Source organism: Canis lupus, chromosome 5 (assembly GCF_011100685.1).
Source record: "Canis lupus familiaris isolate Mischka breed German Shepherd chromosome 5, alternate assembly UU_Cfam_GSD_1.0, whole genome shotgun sequence".
Taxonomy (NCBI): Eukaryota; Metazoa; Chordata; class Mammalia; order Carnivora; family Canidae; genus Canis; species Canis lupus.
Window position 1 is genome coordinate 81,154,999 of NC_049226.1, and position 19,973 is coordinate 81,174,971.

At 41.4% G+C, this 19,973-nt stretch overlaps 1 protein-coding gene and 1 pseudogene across 4 annotated transcripts in view; both read right to left on the reverse strand.

Annotated features, from left to right (window-relative positions):
* TANGO6 (transport and golgi organization 6 homolog) overlaps window positions 1–19,973 on the reverse strand; it is a 200,886-nt gene that overhangs the window by 23,108 nt on the left and 157,805 nt on the right. For all 4 annotated transcript variants that reach the window (XM_038538490.1, XM_038538492.1, XM_038538493.1 and 1 more), the window contains one exon: window positions 17,454–17,567. In XM_038538490.1, the coding sequence (XP_038394418.1) occupies window positions 17,454–17,567 (114 nt within the window). The remainder of the gene's footprint in view (window positions 1–17,453; window positions 17,568–19,973) is intronic.
* Window positions 13,974–15,848, reverse strand: LOC100686043 (annotated as a pseudogene).

Here is a 19,973-nt window from a genome sequence, read left to right on the forward strand (position 1 = left end):
TAACAAGGCAACAGCAACAAAAGTTTAGATGCTAGAAAGAGCTGGATGAATTCTAGGGTCACAATCCTGATTTGCCCAGGTTAATAAGTTTTACGATTGGTGCATGTATATAGTTAAGTGTCCTCATTCATCCTCAGAAGTATCTTAGTTTAGATGATAAACTGATTCACTAAATCCAGAAGTAAGCCTAGTGTACTACAGAAACTCAATAAAGTTCTGGAGTTGATGGGTCATAGCTCTTAAAATGGAGGTGAATAGAAGTCACCTTCTATTGGAAGTTTGAGTAATAATTAGGTGGCCTGATGCCTTCTACTCTATCCTCGGTGACTGCTCTTCCCCAACCACAGCAGAAGCTTGGAGTTTTACCCTTCAGAGGATCCAACCAGAGAGACTCTGGATAGATGGACATCAGGTGCTGATAAGGATGAGGATTAACAGAAGGATTAAGTGAAAGTCTACATACTAAATGGTGAGATTGCCATCCTCCTTCTTCCACTCATCTTCCAGAACCCTGGAAGCCAGGCTCACTTCCTCGGTAGGAGACCAGATGATTCTTCTCTGACCAGCCCCAAAGAAAAGACTTCAAAAGTGTCTTGGATTCTACCAATGAAAGGAAGCCTCTTGATGAAATGACTTGGCCAGATCATCTCCTTTTATAAAGTTCACCAGTCCATAAGTATTACCCATGCACACAGAGCATCATTAACTTTTAAGTGCTGTGTCCTTAAATTTGCAGTAAGCTTAGAAAGTAACTAGTCCAGATAAAGAGGAAGTGAGTGAAACGGTGTAGGAGATATCTCTCAGAAGATGAAACTGTTAGAGTATTTGATATGTGTGAACCTTTCAAGATATTTATGAACATTTAGCATGGGGGATAAATTGGTAATGGATTCACAGACAAATAACAGATGTAAACCTGAGACATTTATTAACTTCAGAGAAAGCCAAGCCAAAATTCATACAAGAAAGGAACTGTAATCAGTCTATTATATGGCTCAGCTGTGGATAACAGTTACAGTCATGATAATTTAAACACTAAATGCTGATAGAGCAAAAACTGTAATGTAACTATATAGAAAAAATGAGGAAGGAGAATGTATGTTTGTGGGGAGCATGTTAATAATAACTAATACATACTAAATAATAACTAATACACAGAATGTACTGAGTCTAAATGCTTTATATAACTAAGGTTGGGCAGCCTGGGTGGCTCAGTGGTTTAGCCCCGCCTTCAGCACGGGGTGTGATCCTGGAGATCCGGGATCAAGTCCTTCCATCAGGCTCCCTGCATGGGGCCTGCTTCTCCCTCTGTCTGTGTCTCTACCTCTCTCTGTCCCCCTCTGTGTCTCTCATGGATAAATAAATAAAATCTTAAAAAACAAACAAACAAACAAAGGTCATTTAATTTTAAAAACAACTCTATAAAGTGGTACTATTATTATCCCCATTTTACAGATGAGGAAATTGAGGCACACAGACGTCAGCTTACTTGTGCAGGATCTCACTGCCAGTAAAGGGTAAAGCTGGGATGTAGTCATAGACATTCCTGCTCTAGAGTCTACATTCTAAGTCTAAGTTACTATGATGCTGTGTACCATCTCACTGCAGGGCAGTGTTCTCCACCTTAGGAACATAATCACTGAGGCAGTCCCACTTTCACGTATCAGATCTAGCAGGAAGTCGATAAGTGTGTTGAAAAATCAAGAAACGGCAGTATACGTGTGCTATTTAGAAATATGGAAGTAAACATTTAAAGAAATGGATAATCAAATTGAAAATAGTTGCTGATGGGAAGTGAAAATGGAGGTAAAAAAGGAGGATGAGGCTATGGATCTTTTAATTAAGTTTTGTAGAAACAGTGAATAACAGTTTTGGATTTAAAAATCAAAATTAAAAAGCAAATACATTAATAATAAAAAGACAAGTAATCCAATTTAAAAAATGGGCAAAGATTCTGAATAGACATTTCTCCAAAGATATATAAATGGCTTAGAAGCTCATGAAACAATGCACAACATCTTGAGCCATCAGGGAAATGCAAATTTAAACTACACCACTTCACACCCACTATGATGGCGATAATCCTAAGTAAACCATAGACAATAACACATATTAATGAGAATGTGGGGCGTTTGGAACCCTCACACATTGCTGGTGAGAATGAGAAATGACATAGCTGGAAAACATCTGGCAGTTCCTCAAAAAGTTAAATGTAGAATCACTGTATGACCTAGCAATTCCACTCGTAGACATATACCCATGAGAATGAAAACATGTTTTGGGGCATCTGGGTGGCTCAGTGGTTGAGCATCTGCCTTCAGCTCAGATCGTGATACTGGGGTCCTAGGATTGAGTCCCACATCAGGCTCCCTGTGAGGAGCCTGTTTCTCCCTCTACCTATGTCTCTGCCTCTCTTTCTGTGTCTCTCATGAATAAATAAAATCTTTAAAAAAAAAAAAAAAGAAAACCTACGTTTGCACAATAAGGTGTACACAAATGTTCATGGCAGCTATGCCACTTACTGGAAATAACCCAAATGTCCATCAATTGATGAATGGATAAACAAATGTGGTATACTCACACAATGGAATATTATTCATCCATAAAAAGTTATGCAATCCCAATACAGGGCTACAATATGGATGAACTTTGAATGCATTATGATAAGTGAATGGAGTCAGACGCAAAAGGCCACATATTACGTGATCTCTTTTATATGAAATGCCTAGAAAAGGCAAATCCAAAAAAAAAAAAAAAAGAAAGAAAAGGCAAATCCATAGTAAGTGGATTTGTGGTGGCTAGAGTAGGGGAAGGTAGGGAATGGAGGGGAGTGACCAACTGATCCTAGCTATAGGGCTTCTTTTTGGAGGTAATGAAAATGCTCTGTAACAGTGGTGGTTGAGCAATTTTATGAATATACTAAAAACCCTAAATTGCTCACTTTAAAATACTTTATTTTTCATTTTTAAAGATTTTATTTATTTGAAAGAGAGACACAGCGCATGTGCACAATGCACACACACACACACACACACAAGCAGGGGGAAAAGCAGAGGGACAAGCAGATTCCCCACTGAGTGTGGAGCATGATGCAGGGCTTACTTAGTCCAAGAACCCTAAGATGATGACCTGAGCCAAAGTCAGACACTTAACCAACTGAGCTGCCCAGAAGCACCTTATTTATTTATTTTTAAGTAATCTCTATACCGTGTGGGGCTTGAACTCACGATGCTGAGATCAAGAGTTGCACGCTCTTCTGACTGAGTCAGTCAGGTGCCCCTGAATTGCACATTAAAAAGGGCAAATTTTGGGCAGCCCGAGTGGCTCAGCGGTTTAGTGCCGCCTTTGGCCCAGGGTGTGATCCTGGAGTCCTGGGATTGAGTCCCACGTTGGGCTCCCTACATGGAGCCTGCTTCTCCCTCTGCCTGTGTCTCTGCATCTCTCTCTCTCTCTCTGTGTGTTTCTCATGAATAAATAAATAAAATCTTTTTAAAAAGGGCAACTTTTATAGATATAAGTTATACCACAATTTAAGAAATTACATGAGGAAAAAAATACAAGACGAGGGGGAGTGGGGCTACTGTGCTATCAATGAACACAGCACACTTATTTACCTCCCTTTAGGTCAGCAGCAGCAGCCTGGCAGGAGTATCTTCATCTGCTTGGACCTGGCCTTGCCTTTCTTTCCTTCAACTTCCTTTAGGTTGGCTCTGACTCCAGCCTGGCATCACTCCTTTCCCAACACCTTCTAGCTCTGCTCTCTCAGCTGCTGGCTCAGATCCTGGGACAAATACAGCCCTGAAAAATGTCCCGGATACTATCCAGGGTTACCTAGTTGTAAACCCTCTTTAACTCAGTGGTTTAAGGGTATGACTTCTGAGTTGCTACCTCATGTACAAATCTTGTATTTGACAGATGATAGAGAGCCTTGGAAAAACAGGCATTCATTAATGACTAAACATTTGGTTGTTAACGTGTGGGAATGAACGTTTGAGAAGTTGTGCTTCTGGTCTGACTGGGTCTTAGGAAGGAAAAGACAGCAAATTATATTGGGCTTTAACAGAGTAAGGCGAGCTTCTAAATATATATAACAGGTGTAAAAAATCATCACAGTTTTTTTGGCAACCCCTTGCCACAGAGAAGAGATGAGAAGTTTGCTATTTACAGAAAAAATAGATGGCTGAACAGGAACTGGAACTTGGTACAAGTCTCCACTTGATTAACTAAAATGTTACTTTAAATATTCTCAGCATGGGAAAGAAGCTGGCGATTGCTTAATGGATATTTTCATCTGCTCCTGGTGTAATTATTTGCTTTAAAATAATCTTTATTTGTTCTTTCTTTCTATTTTACTTTATTTTTTAAAAAATATTTATTTATTTATTTGAAAAGAGAGAGAGAGCATGCACGCCAGAGAGGGGAGGGCCAGAGGGAGAGGGAGAGAACCTCAAGCCGACTCCCCACTGAACGCAGAGTCTAACATGGGGCTCCACCTCATGACCTTGAGATAGTGACCTGAGCCGAAATCAAGGGCTGGACACTCAAATGACTGAGCTACCCAGGCACTGCTATTTTTTTTTAGTAAACTCTACACGCAACATAGGACTCACACTCACATTCCATGCTCTACTGATTGAACCAGTCAGGTTCCCCATTTGCTCTTTCTTTAAAAAATAAGCAGTTCGATAAAGTTAAGGAACAGTAGAGCCAGGTAGAGCACAGGTTTTAGAGAGGCACAGCTTGGGTTTAAACCAGCTATGCCACTTACTAGCAGTGTGATCTTGAGCAGTTTGCTTAACCTCTGAGGGCCTTCTTTTAGTTATCTATAAAATGGGGACACCACCACCTAACCCTCAGCATTCCTGAGAGAATCAAGTGAGAAAATCCAGTTAATGCACCTAGCTCAGTGTCTGCTTTATGAAAGTAGATAGCGTTATTATGATTTGTGGTACTATATCCACTGCTTCATAGTGATAGGGAAGAAAGGGAGTAAATAATACTGTTGGATGTCAAATCATACCTGAACACAGGTAAGTCCTCTGGTTCACTAACTACAAAGTATCTAGGTTCTTCTACGTTTTCCAGTCCATTTGGTATTCATAAGGAAGAATGAGGTGGCATATGTAATCATGAGATCCTTGCATAGAGTCGGAAGGCTGGATTCCATGTAATAAAGTCTGTCTTCTAAAACCTGAGATGACTGATGGTGTGAGTCTGGCATGATAAAGTGTAAGGTTCTAAAAGTTCCAGCCATGAAATAAATTGCCTATTCATTCAGATTGAATATAAAATGATCTTTGGTGGGTTTAAAAAAAAATCATTCAAAACTCCAGTAAATCTAAGGATAAGATGGTAGAGGTGGTTGTAGTCATAACAATCCCACCAGTACTGATGATGAGAAATAATCATTATCACTGTCATCTTCTATATTTACAATACTTTACGGTTTAGAGAGTTTCACATGTTATCTCATCTAATTCTTGCTATATTCATGTCAGGTGGACAGGACTGATGTGCAAATGAGATTCAGAGAGGTTAAGAGATTTGCACCAAGACCAGAACTTGCACCAAGTCCAAGAGTCCAAAAAATTACTCTTTGTTGCCTCCTTATTCTCTCTACTCAAGTGTCAGAATTAAGTTCTTTCAAGGTAAGCAAGTCAGAAACACTGCTTCTCTTGTCTTTCTGAAGCTAGAGTATGTGGTATAGACACTTACAGGAGAGAGAAAGAAAGGAAGACTGTGAGAAAGAAGAGACACCCCACACAGATCAGGCTTCTCAGGATGCAGCAATAATGAACAGGTGGAGAAGCCTAAGCATAAGAGAGAGAGGACTATGGAATTTTAGGGGCCCATTATGGGTTGAGTTGTGTGTCCCCCCCTCTTGAAAGATACAGTGAGGTACTAACCCCCACGACCTCAAAAGGTGATTGTGATATGACTAGCTAAAGTCATACCAGAGTAAGGGGACCCCTACTCTAGCATGACTGGTGTCCTTATAAGAAGAAAGCCACATGGAGACAGAGACACACAGGGAGAACACATGTGATGACAAACTCAGAGTCTGGAGCTACGTGGCTGTAAGCCAATACACACCAAACACTGTCGGCTAAGCACAGGAAGATTGTGAGAGGCAAGGAAGTACTTTCCTACGGGTTTCAGAGGGTGCACGACCCTGTCAACATTTTTGAGTTTGGACTTCTAGCCTCCAGAACTAGGAGACAGTAAAGTTCTATTGTCAGTGGTACTTTGTTAGGCAGCCCCAGGAAACTACTATGGAGCCCAAGTGGATCCTTTCTTCTAAGACTGATACAGAGTGGCAGCATCGACACTGAGAGAAAAGCAGGAAGTGTTTGGGCAGAAGAGACCATTTATAAATCTAGGACTTATTTGAAAGTCCCTCTAAGCCTCTCTCTCTCTCGACACTGTGAACAGTCTCCAACAAATGCTGAATTCTTCTTAAATGTCTTTTATGAATAATATCAATAATGTACACACCCAGGCCCTGGCCAGTAGCAGATGATCAACAGAACTGCTGCCTTGGTCATCTGGTTGGAGCTTTACGCTCCCAGGAAGGGAAGAGCCTCTTTAATTTTGGTCCTGGAAGGGCTCTCTCTCCCAAGGACTTTCTCAAAGTTTATAGGGGAATAATTATTACCTGGAGCCTAGTCATGTTTATATAAATGTTCTTTTCATTTACTCCTCACACAGAGCCTTCAAGCTGTTAAAAAGAGCAATGTGTGAAACTGGCTCTGGGAAGGACACTGGGCCCATTTATTGTACTCATAACACAAAAACCACACTAAATGTTGTCAAAATAACTTTCGGGATAGAACAAAACCAATAAAAGGAAGGAAAGTTTCCATTCTGTGTGTCCATTTACTTATAACTTGCCATTTGTGCTGTGTCAGAGATTAAGTGTCATGCCCTCTGAGGATCCCAGTTCTCGGCCTGGGCAGAAAGGAAACAAAATGAACCTTAGACTCACACACTCAATCTTTTGGAAAGACCACAGATAATTGCTGTAACCAAAAAAGCCTAACATCATACACAAGCCATTTCTTTTTTTTTTTTTTTTTTACAAATTTTTTTTAATTTAATTTATTTATGATAGGCACACAGTGAGAGAGAGAGAGAGAGAGAGAGAGAGGCAGAGACACAGGCAGAGGGAGAAGCAGGCTCCATGCACCGGGAGCCCGACGTGGGATTCGATCCCGGGTCTCCAGGATCGCGCCCTGGGCCAAAGGCAGGCGCTAAACCGCTGCGCCACCCAGGGATCCCCATTTCTTTTTTTTAAGCCAGGATTTGCTTTCTCTCTGACAGAGAATGAGGAGAGTACCCTCCAGATACACAAATGTTAGTGAAACCACTATTCATAATGTTATCAGGAAGAGGCTTCTGTCATCAGAGTCCATCACTGGACTCAAAGAAGGAATTCAAAATCATTCCTGGAGGGAGCCCTTGCTGCTGTGGACTGTGGGCTGCCGGGGTTGGTGAAGGATCTCAAGATGGTTGGGCGAAAACTTGCTCTAAAAACCATTGACTGGGTAGCTTTTGGGGAGATCATACCCTGAAACCAGAAGGCCATTGCCAACTCCTTGAAATTCTGGAATGAGATGCTTACCTCCAGGCTGGCTACTCTTCCTGAGAAACCACTTGCTATTGACTGGGCTTACTATAAGGCCAATGTGGCAAAGGCTGGCTTGGTAGATGACTTTGAGAAGAAGTTTAATGCCCTGAAGGTTCCTGTATCAGAGGATAAATACACTGTCCAGGTGGATGCTGAGAAAAAGATGTGAAAAGCTGTGCTGAGTTTTTGTCTCTCTCAAAGGCCAGGATTGAAGAATATGAAAAAGAGCTGGAGAAGATGAAGAACATAATTCCATTTGATCAGATGACCATTGAGGACCTGAATGAAGTCTTCCCAGAAACCAAATTAGACAAGAAGAAGTATCCCTATTGGCCTCACAAGCCAATCGAAAATTTGAGTTGGGGAGAAAGCCCTGGCCCTCATATTATAAATGTTGGACATTAAAAAAAAAATTATTCCTGGAGGGAGGCCTGGGTTTGGCTCAGAATCTGACTCAGCCATCAGTTAATATTAATCCCAAACTCTTCCCCCTGAAGATGCTTCCAGGGTTTTGCTTATTTTTTTATTTTTTAAATATTTTATTTGTTTATTCATGAGAGAGAGAGAGAGAGGCAGAGACACGGGCAGAGAGGGAGAAGCAGGCTCCATGTGGGGAGGCCGATATGGGACTTGATCCTGGGACTCCAGGATCATGCCCTGGGTTGAAAGCAGACGCTTAACTGCTGAGCCACTCAGGCATCCCCAGGGTTTGCTTATTTTTGAAGACAGGACCTGGTGTTAAGACTTGTTGATCACCTCAAAGGAATGATTTCTAAAGCCTACTACTTCTTTCCTACTAGACAGAGTATAGTTTTTGTTTTTTTTTACCCCTAAAATTAGTGATTAGAAAGAAGAAAAGCTATGCTCAAGGAAGTACCTTTTAATATTAAAAAGCAAGGGAGAAAGTTTTAATATAAAATACTGGCACTTTTTAAAAAAAGACTTTCTTTTCCTTTTCTTTCTTTCTTTTTTTAAAGTAGGCTCCACATTGGCCCAGCATGGAGTCCAATGTGGGACTTAAACTCACAACCCTGAGATAAATACCTGAGCTGAGATCAAGAGTTAAAGGCTTAACTGACAGAGCCACCCAGATGCCCCTGAAAAATAAAAACAAAATTTTCAGAGGTGCCTGGTGGCTCTGTTGGTTAAGCCTCCAACTCTTGGTCTCTGCTCAGGTCATGATCACAGGGTTGTGGGATCAGAGCCCTGGGTCAGGCTCTGCACTCGGTGGAGAGTCTGCTTAGGATTCTCTTCCTCTCCCTCTGCCCCTCCTCTGCTTTCTCAGAAAGAGTCTATCTCTTAAATGAATGAATGAATGAATGAATGAATGATTTTATTTTTCAGTAATCTCTATTCTCACTGTGGGGCTTGAACTCACAACCCCCAGATCAAGAATCACACAAAATGCTGTCACATTTATTCACTGAAAACCCACGTACAAAGTTCTCAAGTACTTCACACTGCTTCTAAGAAGTCAGCTTTCTGTAAACTATGTAGAGGACTATAGTAGTAGTTATCCAAATCATTCTAGAACTACAGTCAGTCCCAAATCACTCACACCTTTTTTTAAGATCATCAACTTTTTTTTCCTATTATATAAACAGCCAATTCTCATTATTCATGATAGTTATGTTCTATAAAGTTGCTATGAACACTGAATTAGTGAATATTGAACCATGGCTCCTAGGGGAAATACAGGTTTAGGTTTCTGAGAGCCTCTGGTCACTCCAGATCACTTACTTTGTATTTTTTTTAAGATTTTATTTATTTATTCATGAGAGACAGAGAGAGAGAGAGACAGAGACAGAGACATAGGCAGAGGGAGAAGCAGGCTCCATGCAGGAAGCCCGATGTGGGACTCGATCCTGGACTCCAGGATCATATCCTGAGCTGAAGGCAGACACTTAACCACTGGGCCCCCCAGGTGTCCCAAGATCGCTTACTTTTAAAATCTTTTTTTTCCTCTCTCTTCTTCACATTCTATCATCTCTATTGTTCTATCTTCAAATTCTTTTAGTCTTTCCTTGGTCATCTCCATTCTGCTTTTAATCCCACTCAGTGATTAAAAATAATGTCAAGTATTGTAGTTTCAGTACTAAACATCCACTTGGCTTTATTTTTAAAATTATTTCTTTTTCTTTGCTGAGTTTTTTTTTTTTTTTAGTTTTTAAATTTTAGAATTAAAAATAAAATTTAAACTCAACATATCGTGTATTATTAGTTTCAGAGATAGAGTTCAGTGATTCATCAATCATATAATATTTACTGAAATTTTTAAGTTTTTATTAATTGTAGGTATACTTCTTCATTTTTTTATTTTATTTTTTTTTTATTTTATTTTATTTTTTTTTTAAAGATTTTATTTATTTATTCATGATAGTCACAGAGGAGAGAGAGAGAGAGAGAGAGGCAGAGACACAGGCAGAGGGAGAAGCAGGCTCCATGCACCGGGAGCCCGACATGGGATTCGATCCCGGGTCTCCAGGATCGCGCCCTGGGCCAAAGGCAGGCGCTAAACCGCTGCGCCACCCAGGGATCCCTACTTCTTCATTTTTTTAAAAGACTTTATTTATTTATTCATGAGAGACACAGAGAGAGAGAGGCAGAGACATAGGCAGAGGGAGAAGCAGGCTCCATGCAGGGAGCCCCATGTGGGACTCCAGGATCACACCCTGCGCTAAAGGCAGGTGCTCAACCACTGAGCCACCCAAGCATCCCTCTCTTCTACTTCTATTATAATAGCTGCTTTAAAATCCCAACATCAGGATTGTCTTGGGGTTGGTCTCAGCTGATTTTCTTTTCTATTGAGAATATTTCCATTTTCCTGGTTTTTCATATATTGAGTTACTTTGGACTATATCCTGGATATTATGAATGTTAAATTATTAAGACCCGAGATTTTGTTCTTCTGCTTCTTCTTATTTTAAAGCAGGTACTTATCTTGCTTGGTTCAGGGGTCAGTTCTACATGTAGGCAGCCAGAAGTTGGGATGCCTTTCTCTGGATCTATCTACTCCAGGATTTCCCTTCTCTGTCCTGAAGCTGTGGTTTCCCCAGAGTCAGTGTTCTGGTTCCCCAGGTTAGAAAGACTTGTGATATTTCCACCAGTGCCCCTTTTGCATTGCATTCATTCCCAAATAGACTTGTCCTTAAGTTAAAAGCCAAAAAAATGGAAACTCACCCTGTACGGTGCCTCTCTTCTGACCACGGACTCCCCATAAGAATCTGCCTGCAGTTGAGCACTTTCCAGTGTCTCAAGGCAGCTGCTTACTATATTATGCCCAGAATTTATACCTGTTATCTGAAGGAGGGCTTGTCTGGTAGGCTATTACTCAGCCCTGACTGCCCCAATTATTGTCTTTGGAAGCATTTTATGAAAATCGATGTTCTAAACATTTATAATATTTAAAATAAACAAGTCACTTTGCAAAGACCTGGGAAGACCTGGAGAGTTAGGCACAGTTTTTTCATTCTGTTGTTCCATTTACCCCCTCCACGTTAGGGAAGGCTGTTCTTGGGCAGCCCAGGTGGCTCAGAGGTTTAGTGCTACCTTCGGCCCAGGGCCTGATCCTGGAGACCCGGGATTGAGTCCCATGTCGGGTTCCCGGCATGGAGCCTGCTTCTCCCTCTGCCTGTGTCTCTGCCTCTCTGTATGTGTGTGTGTCTTTCTTTCTTTTTTTCTTTTTTCTTTCTTTCTTTCTTTCTTTCTTTCTTTCTTTCTTTTTTTTTTTTTTTTTTTTGTGTGTGTGTCTTTCATGAATAAATAAATAAATAAAATCTTTGGGGAAAAAAAGGAAGGCTGTTCTTAACTCTGAGGCCAACACTAGAAGGCACAGGTCTAAACCTACCTCCTCCACTGGGTACACCTAGTAAATTTAATTTTCAGTAAAAGTAAGGTAGAATAGGTTAAAAGGGAGTTCCTTCAGCTTCTCCTGGGCTTCAGGCTATAATGGGAATAAATCAACAGTTAACCGGTCAAAACAAGGCTGAGCAGAGAAAACAAGTTTTTCAGTAAGAAAGTGAATGCATTATCTCCCTCCAGTACAGGTATTGTGTTGACTGCACAAGACTCTGGCTACTTGCAAATGAGTGGGGGTGGTGATGTCTTCCCTCTCTGATCTAAATCTATCTTCTGATCTTCTGAAGCCCCATCTCTTACTGGACTCTCTGCCTCCTTTCCAAGCTGCCAGAACCACAGAGGTCCTTGGCAGGCACATCTACCAGCAAGAGAAAATTCACTGAAACCTGGCATTATCTTTTGGCACTCTGTAACTTCAGAAATAGTGATTAGAAGGGAAACACACACACACACACACACACACACAACTTCATCAACAAAGTGGCATTTTCATTTCAGCTGTTCCTGGGGGCAAAACAGCAGAAAAGATAAATACTAGATTGAAAGCTTTGTGGTGATCTCCGTTTCTCATTAAAATGCCCCTGATTATAATCACACCTACGATTACAAGATTTAACGCACCTGGCCTTAAGGATGCACCAGGAAGAGGAATCATACATTCATCCCATCCCATTTCCTTTTCTTTATTCACTGAGTAAGCACAATTTATAAATTTCCGTGAGTGCAGGATAGAGCTGGTTTGGAGAACAGGAGAGGTTTTCCATTCACATGGCTTTTTGAAAGTGACAATAATCTTCCATGGCCACAAATTATTTTAGCACTGGTGAGACCAAGAGTGTTGCTTTCATTGGCTACACACAGATGTGAGAAATCTGGGTAGAGTTTCTATTTCTTCTCTCACTTTACTAACCAGGTATTTTGCTGTGCTTCTCACACACACAAAAACACACTCTCTCACACTCTCACTCCTCTGTAAGTGTGTGCACTTAGAAAGGGTTTCTGCCACTTTTTTTCAAAATTAATTTCTTTGTTAAAGATTCTACCTGGGATCCCTGGGTGGCGCAGTGGTTTGGCGCCTGCCTTTGGCCCAGGGCGTGATCCTGGAGACCCGGGATTGAATCCCACGTCAGGCTCCCGGTGCATGGAGCCTGCTTCTCCCTCTGCCTATGTCTCTGCCCCCCTCTCTCTCTCTCTCTCTCTGTATGACTATCATAAAAAAAAAAAAAAAAAAAAGATTCTACCTATTTATTCATGAGAGACACACAGAGGCAGAGACATAGGCAGCGAGAGAAGCAGCCTCCATGCAGGGAGCCTGATGTGGGACTCGACCCCAGAGCCCAGGGATCATGCCCTGAGCCGAAGGCAGACACTCAACTGCTGGGCCACCCAGGTGTCCCAAAATCCATTTTTATTTATAGAAAATAAACACTTATTCCAGTTTCAACTGTTATACCTGAAGTTGCTAATAAAAAAATTAAAATAATCACTTAATTATCCTGTTTTGACTGACAATTGAAACTGGCTTAAAAAAAATTCAGTAGGGTGCCTGTGTAGCCCAGTTGGTTAAGTGTTCAACTCTTGATCTCAGCTCAGGTCTTGATCTCAAGGTTGTGAGTTCAAGCTCCTCATTGAACTTCCAGCATTAAAAAAAAACCTCTCATTTTAAAAGAAAAGAAAAGAAAAAAAAAAAAGGAAGAAAAAAAATATTCAGCACCATTTGCTTATAGGCCTTTCAGTATTTGTTCTTAAAGTTTCTGGAACTTTCCTATCTGTAAAGTACAGGAATTACCATGCTACAAGAGGAAGCCTCTCTGGGACAACCAATGAGAAGTTAAACACTTGTCATAAAAGGAATCAATGTATATTTAGCATGGTAACTTGGACTATACAACGATCCCCTCCCCTCCAGCTCAGGAGGGACATGCTTCTTTAAAAAAATAAAAATAAAAATTAAATTAAATTAAAAAAAGGAGGGACATGACTCTAATCACTGAGGTATGAAGAGTCAGATTGTTATTTGCTGTTAGAATTAACTAATCCCACGTCGGGCTCCCGGTGCATGGAGCCTGCTTCTCCCTCTGCCTGTGTCTCTGCCTCTCTCTCTCTCTCTCTCTCTGTGACTATCATAAATGAACAAAAATTTAAAAAAATAAAATAAAAAGAATTAGCTAATAATTAACAGTAAATCCCTGGCACCAATGCTACTGGTCTTTAATATCCTTGTGATTTTAGGAAAATCTGTAAATAGTTCGGATTTAATTCAATTTATTCAGAAATTAAACATGTTTAAAAGGTTCACTACTCTGGCAGAGTATCTGCTGGTTTAGTATCCTTATAAATATATATATATATATAATATGTGTAGATAAATCATAGTCTTAAAGTATACTTAGAAATACTGCATTATTCAAACCCAAACCTATTTTAACAAAATGTCTATAATTAAAAGCAGCTGATGAAACAAAATCCAAAGTTATGACAAGGGAGACTCACTCTCACTTCAAACTGTGCTACTTAGAGAACTTTAAACAACATGTACCCTTAAAGCCATTCAAGGACAGGTAAGGAGACACCCTCTCCTCATTCTTCACCATAGCATTCCTATCAAGGATGGGTCAGAAATCAATATTTCTAAATAATTCAGAAGAGTCCATAGAAGTATTAAAAAGACTTTTAAGAATATCTTCTGTCTATATCTGTGAGATGTAGTGCTCATCAGAGTTTCCAAATAGCACAAAATCAGAGGCAAGTCCATACACTCACTCAGAAGAATGGGAGGTGGACTGTTAGGTCATCCTTAGCCAGAGCTTCTGCGGGCTTTTAACTACATGCTGACTACCGATGTGAGTCAGGTGGACTTTTGTGAGGGAATAATGTTTGGTGGCCAGGACCTCTTTGGGGCATTTCTTCCTAAGTGGAATACACAACAGCTAAGGGAGTAGGGGAGGTAACAGAGGGAAACTACTCTTTCCAGCTCAGAAGGAACTGATGAAGCCCATATATGTATTCAAAAAGCTCATGGGATCCTCTAGCTATGGATAGTGGCTAATGTGGTCATCCAGAATCGGAATGTTTTCCTTTCTTTGTTTTTTTAAAGATTTTATTTATTTATTCATGAGAGACACAGAGAGAGAGGCAAAGACACAGGCAGAAGGAGAAGCAGGCTCCACGCAGGGAGCCTGACGTGGGACTCGGTCCCGGGTCTCCAGGACCATGCCCTGGGCTGAAGGCGGCGTTAAACCACTGAGCCACCCGGGCTGTCCAGAATGTTTCCCTATATAGCTTCAAAAACTCTGCAGAAAGATTCATGGAATCCAATGGCCCACAGATAAAATGAATAGTAATAGTTATAGAAGCAAGAGCTCTCAGTGTCTTCTAAATTTCTTTATCTGGTTGATGTAGTGTAAGAGGCTAATGGTAACTAAGTTCCGTCATTGTTGGGTATCCCTGCCCACGTGTCCCACAACCTCACTCTCAGAGCATTGTGTGTACAGACCAAAGACTAGGATGAGATCTCAGGAGAATACAAAGAAATTCATCAATTGTGTGAGGATGGCTTTCGCCTCCATTTTTGAGAAGCTTTTGGAGAAGGAGAGGATGGTAAGTCTTAGGAAAAATACCTCCATTTGACACAGAGACTTTTTATGGTAAGCTGACCAGATCAGTTCTGCTGGAACCTATTTAAAGCACCTCCTGAGCAATATCTCTGTAATCATGAGACAAAAGGTGGATCTTATGGTTCTGGATCTCCAGATGCTGCAAAAGTGCCTCCACAATGCTGGCCTGCTCAAAATACGGAACAGAAGGTAAAGCCCAAGAAATCAAGGGCTATCACTGAATAAAACATCAGGCTCAGACCTTCCCAAATCTTGTACCACTCACAGCTGGAAGTTGAAAACCCCTGTAAAAGCACATCTCAGGACTTCCAACCACACACACCGAGCCTTGGTAGAAGACGTGCAGTCGCTTATAGGTGAAAAATTTGCCTGAGAACTTCCATGAGTGAAAAGAAGAGAAAGCTGGGGAGGGGGAGATATGCAGATAGACTGCAAGCAGGGGCACAGCCAGTAGCGCCACCTGAACCCATTACTCCCTCATCCTGTGATCTTGGTGTACAATGGCCGCGTCTTACCCCATGCTGCCCGGCACAGCAGTGTGGAGCACCCAGTGCTGCAGTGCCCAGAGCAGGGCAGGACCAGCCATCAGCCAGGCACAGCCTATAGCCCATGAGGGCTGTGCTAGCCACAAGAAATAGGAGTGAGGAGCACCAGGATGTGCTGATTGCCACAGCTCACTTACAGGGTTTTATAGATTTACTTTAATAGTGTTATAACTCATATTTTATAAGTTTTTATTTATTTATTTATTCAGAGAGAGAGAGAGACTGAGAGGCAGAGACAGGTAGAGGGAGAAGCAGGCTCCATGCAGGGAGCCCGACGCGGGACTCGATCCCGGGTCTCCAGGATCAGACCCTGGGCTGCAGGCGGCGCTAAACCGCTGCGCCACTGGGGGTGCCCATAACTCATATTTTAAACTAAGATTTTAGGGATCCCTGGGTGGCGCAGCGGTTTGGCGCCTGCCTTTGGCCCAGGGCGCGATCCTGGAGACCCCGGATCGAATCCCACGTCAGGCACCCGGTGCATGGAGCCTGCTTCTCCCTCTGCCTGTGTCTCTGCCTCTCTCTCTCTATGTGACTATCATAAATAAATAAAAATTAAAAAAAAAAAATAATAAACTAAGATTTTATTTTGAAATAGTTTTAGATTTACAGATAAGTTGCAAAGACAGCACAGAGAATTCCTGTATGCCCCTCATCTAGTTTCCCCTATTGTTAACAATTGTCATAACGATGGTTATTTGTCAAGAGTTTTGTAGATTTTTTTTCTTTTTTTAAGTAGTCTCTACACCCAGAATGGAGCCCAATGCAGGGTTGAACTAACAATCCTGAAATCAAGACCTTGAGATCAAGACCTGAGCTGATATCAAGAGTCAGACATTTAACCAACTGAGCCACCCAGGTACCCCAAGAGTTGTGTAGATCTTGAGGATGGATGAAAAACACTTTCTTGCAGAGCAGATTCTCATCAAGGGCAGTGTGTACCTGACAGCAATTTATTTAATTAATCTGCATTATTGAGTTGTGATCTGTGTGTCCCCACCACTAACTAGGTGATAACTAATGAGTCTATGCTTGTACAAAAATGGTGTCAGGAACTTGATATGACAAAATTCTATCATGAATAAAAGCCTGTAGGTCTGACAAAACAAACATTCTTCTAATAGCTTCACTGACACATAGTTAAATACTGATGTTCCATGAGCATTATGGATGCCAGGGAGTGAATTATTAATGTAAGCTCTCTCTATAAACTCAACTGGGAATGTGATTCCATTAAAATCAAGAGGAAAATTAATTTAGAGGTCACTCGTTCTTAGCACACATATGGATATATATACTTTCTTCTTGTATTAGCCATACACTGGGGAGAAATGCAGCCAGACTCACTTGGAAGAGGAAAAAAGTTTAATTTATGCATCAACTAAAATCTCATGGATTGAATTTACAGCTAGAAAGGAAACATGTTTCAGATGAGGTCCTTTAGTAATTCGGCATGAACAACGAAATGAGTCAAGAAGACAAGTCACTAAAGTTCAGGCTACCCTCTGAGGGTACCTGAAACTGGTACCTCTGAGAAGAATGCCAGGACTCAGAGTCTCAAACCTATAAACCTGTGCTCTGGTTTTCCTACAGCAGTTAGAGTGTAGTTTGCCTATTACAGAGGAAATAGGGACTCTTACTAAAGTTGCAAACAGTATTCTTGCAACAAAATAAAACCTCTGTGGATGGATTCATTTGCATGAGTCCATCCAGGGAAAAGATCTGAGGCTTCCTTGGTGAAAGGAAGACTGATAAACAGATAAAAACCAAAAAAGCAGGGAAGCTGCAAATGATCAGAAACAGACTTACCTCAGTAGCTTTCTGGCTGAGGCCCCGAAGCAGCAGCACAATCACATGGATGGCAGCTCTGCGCACTTGAACTTCAGAGTCTGTTTTAGCCACAGCAATCAGGCAAGCTGTTACCTAGGAGGGTAAGAGAAAAAGTCAATAAAAATCAGGGTTGCACAATTACTGAAAGCTTTTCAACTGTGTTCCACTTTCTACACGTTCATTGTGAACAATCGGGCTTAGAGAGGGGTGGATAGTTTCCTCATTCTCAATAAAAAGGGAGAGATCTAGCACTGGTGATCTTGATTTAGTTTGGCTTTTCTGGAAAAGGGCAAAATTGGGTTTAGAATTCAGGAGGAAGATTAGGGAGTCAGAAGGGATGTGTGTATATAATAAAAGGTATGGTCGAATTCAAATATTTCCTGAAAAATGGGTAGAAATGTTACTTTGGGGACACTAAATAGAAGGAAGGAAAGGAAAGATGGCCCAAAACATAAGTGGCTTCTAGGGAGTGAGGACCGTGGAGATTTAGCTGAGCAGGCCTTGAGCCCCACATGAACATCAACGAGCCACTGATGAAAGTTATAGCTCAGGGATAGAGAGATACATAAATAGACTGATCTTCAGCATGCCCAGATGTCCCAGTCCTGCAAATCTAACATACCCGACCATGTCAGTCACCGGGGCCAATTTCAGAGTCTCCCTGGGCTTTTTCATGTATGGAATAGGTCTTTCAGTGCTTATTTACTTTGAAAGACAGCTCTATGACAAAAAAGACTAGAAATTACTTGCACAGCATTGTGCCAGATATATAGCTAATAATTATGTATAAGAACGTTTCCATACCCTGTTACCACTCTGCCCCTGCCCTACTCCTGGTAAGTGCAAAAATATTTTAAAACCTCAGTAGAGAGATACCACAAAAAAGCAAAAAATCTCTCTGAGGCATTCATGCAAGATTTAAAAATTAAAAACAAAAAAATCTTGAACGTGTAACCAACGGCATCGACAACCTGAAGGTGTTATTCAACTGGTCTCTCACATACTTTGACATTTCATTTAGTGTGTGAGTGTATTTCTTGGCCAATCATGGAAAGATTTCGAACCATGATAAGAAAATAGCCAGATTGTGTGTTTGGAAACATGTATAAATACATATTATGTTTAAAGAATGGTTTTTAAAAAGGTTTAAAAAGGAATACAGGCACAAACGAGGAAATAGGCTTGTGCAGAAATTTTAACTATGCAGGTTGTATTTTTCACAGCTTTCAAACAGTTGGGCATAGTTCAAAGAGTCTAATTAATCAGTGATGGCAGAGAGATTAGAAGAAGTAGCTTGTTCTTAAATATAATTGCATCTGTGATGTACTGGCACTTAATCAAGTTGTACATCTATTAGACAATCTTGCATCTTGCAAGTGAAGGGAAATCCCAGAAACGCTCAACTCTTTGGGGGCTGTTTCTCAATAAAATCCAGCAAGCTGCTTCTCCTTTTTGACCTAGGACACCCTGACCCAAGGGCATTGGTGGCTTCTATGCCTCTGGCATTAACGGTAAAAGCAATTCAATCCTAGGAGGAATTCCTTGGGCGATCTCCAAACAGGTAACAATATAATAGCTACCTCCACTTGCAGGCTTAGTATTTACAAGGTAAGAGCTGAAATCAGAGAGACAAGTTAGAGCTAGGCCTGAGTCCCTCTTGACACATGAGGTTTAGCTTATTCAGTCTGGTAACTAAAGCACAAAAACCAGCCTGGGGTCACATAATGTGCAGATGTTCCCAAACCTTTTGCCTGCCTCTTCCCAGGTTTAGTTTGGGTCCTAGGTTTCCAGTTTGGTGGACCAAGGGCTTCCTGGCCTAGAACCATGCTGGTGTCCAGCTTTGCCACCTCTGATCTCCCACATTATGCTGAGCAGGCCATGCTTGGGCCTCAGCTCTCAGTGGGTCTGGCCCTGGCTGTGGGGCATCAATTCCACAATTGGGATAGACAGAAGAATCCTGGCTGGTAAAGGGTTTCCCCTGCAAGGCCAATGCTTGAATCGTTGTGCCACTTTGAAGGTACGATGGGGAGAGGAGCTGGTTATTACAAGCCTTGCCTCCTGCTTACTACAGGCTGTTAGTGACTTATGCACCAGACACGACTCAGCCCATCTGCAATCAGCCATCCGGGATAGTCAGGAAGAGGCCCGTAAACAGAAGAGTGTTCACGAGCCTTCCTCAACACCTCTGTCACAAGGCCCATCTCCTATGAAATGTATGATGGCCAATTTTGCAAAATGTTTTTAAAGTATGAGAATTTTACTATGTTCTTGCAGATATCATCTAGAGACAAGAAAGGCCTCTGTTCAGGCCAAGCTCCCATAACCAGCTTACAATGTTGGTCTCCTGCAGGCCACTGGGGCAGACCGCTCGTCAAACCCTCGAAGCAGGGAGGGAGGATACATGGCTGCTCTCTTCCATCTGCCCAATCCAAACAAGTTGTTCCCATAGTCTCTCTTACCTTCAACCCCAAGGAGACACTTAATGTTGCCTTCAACCTC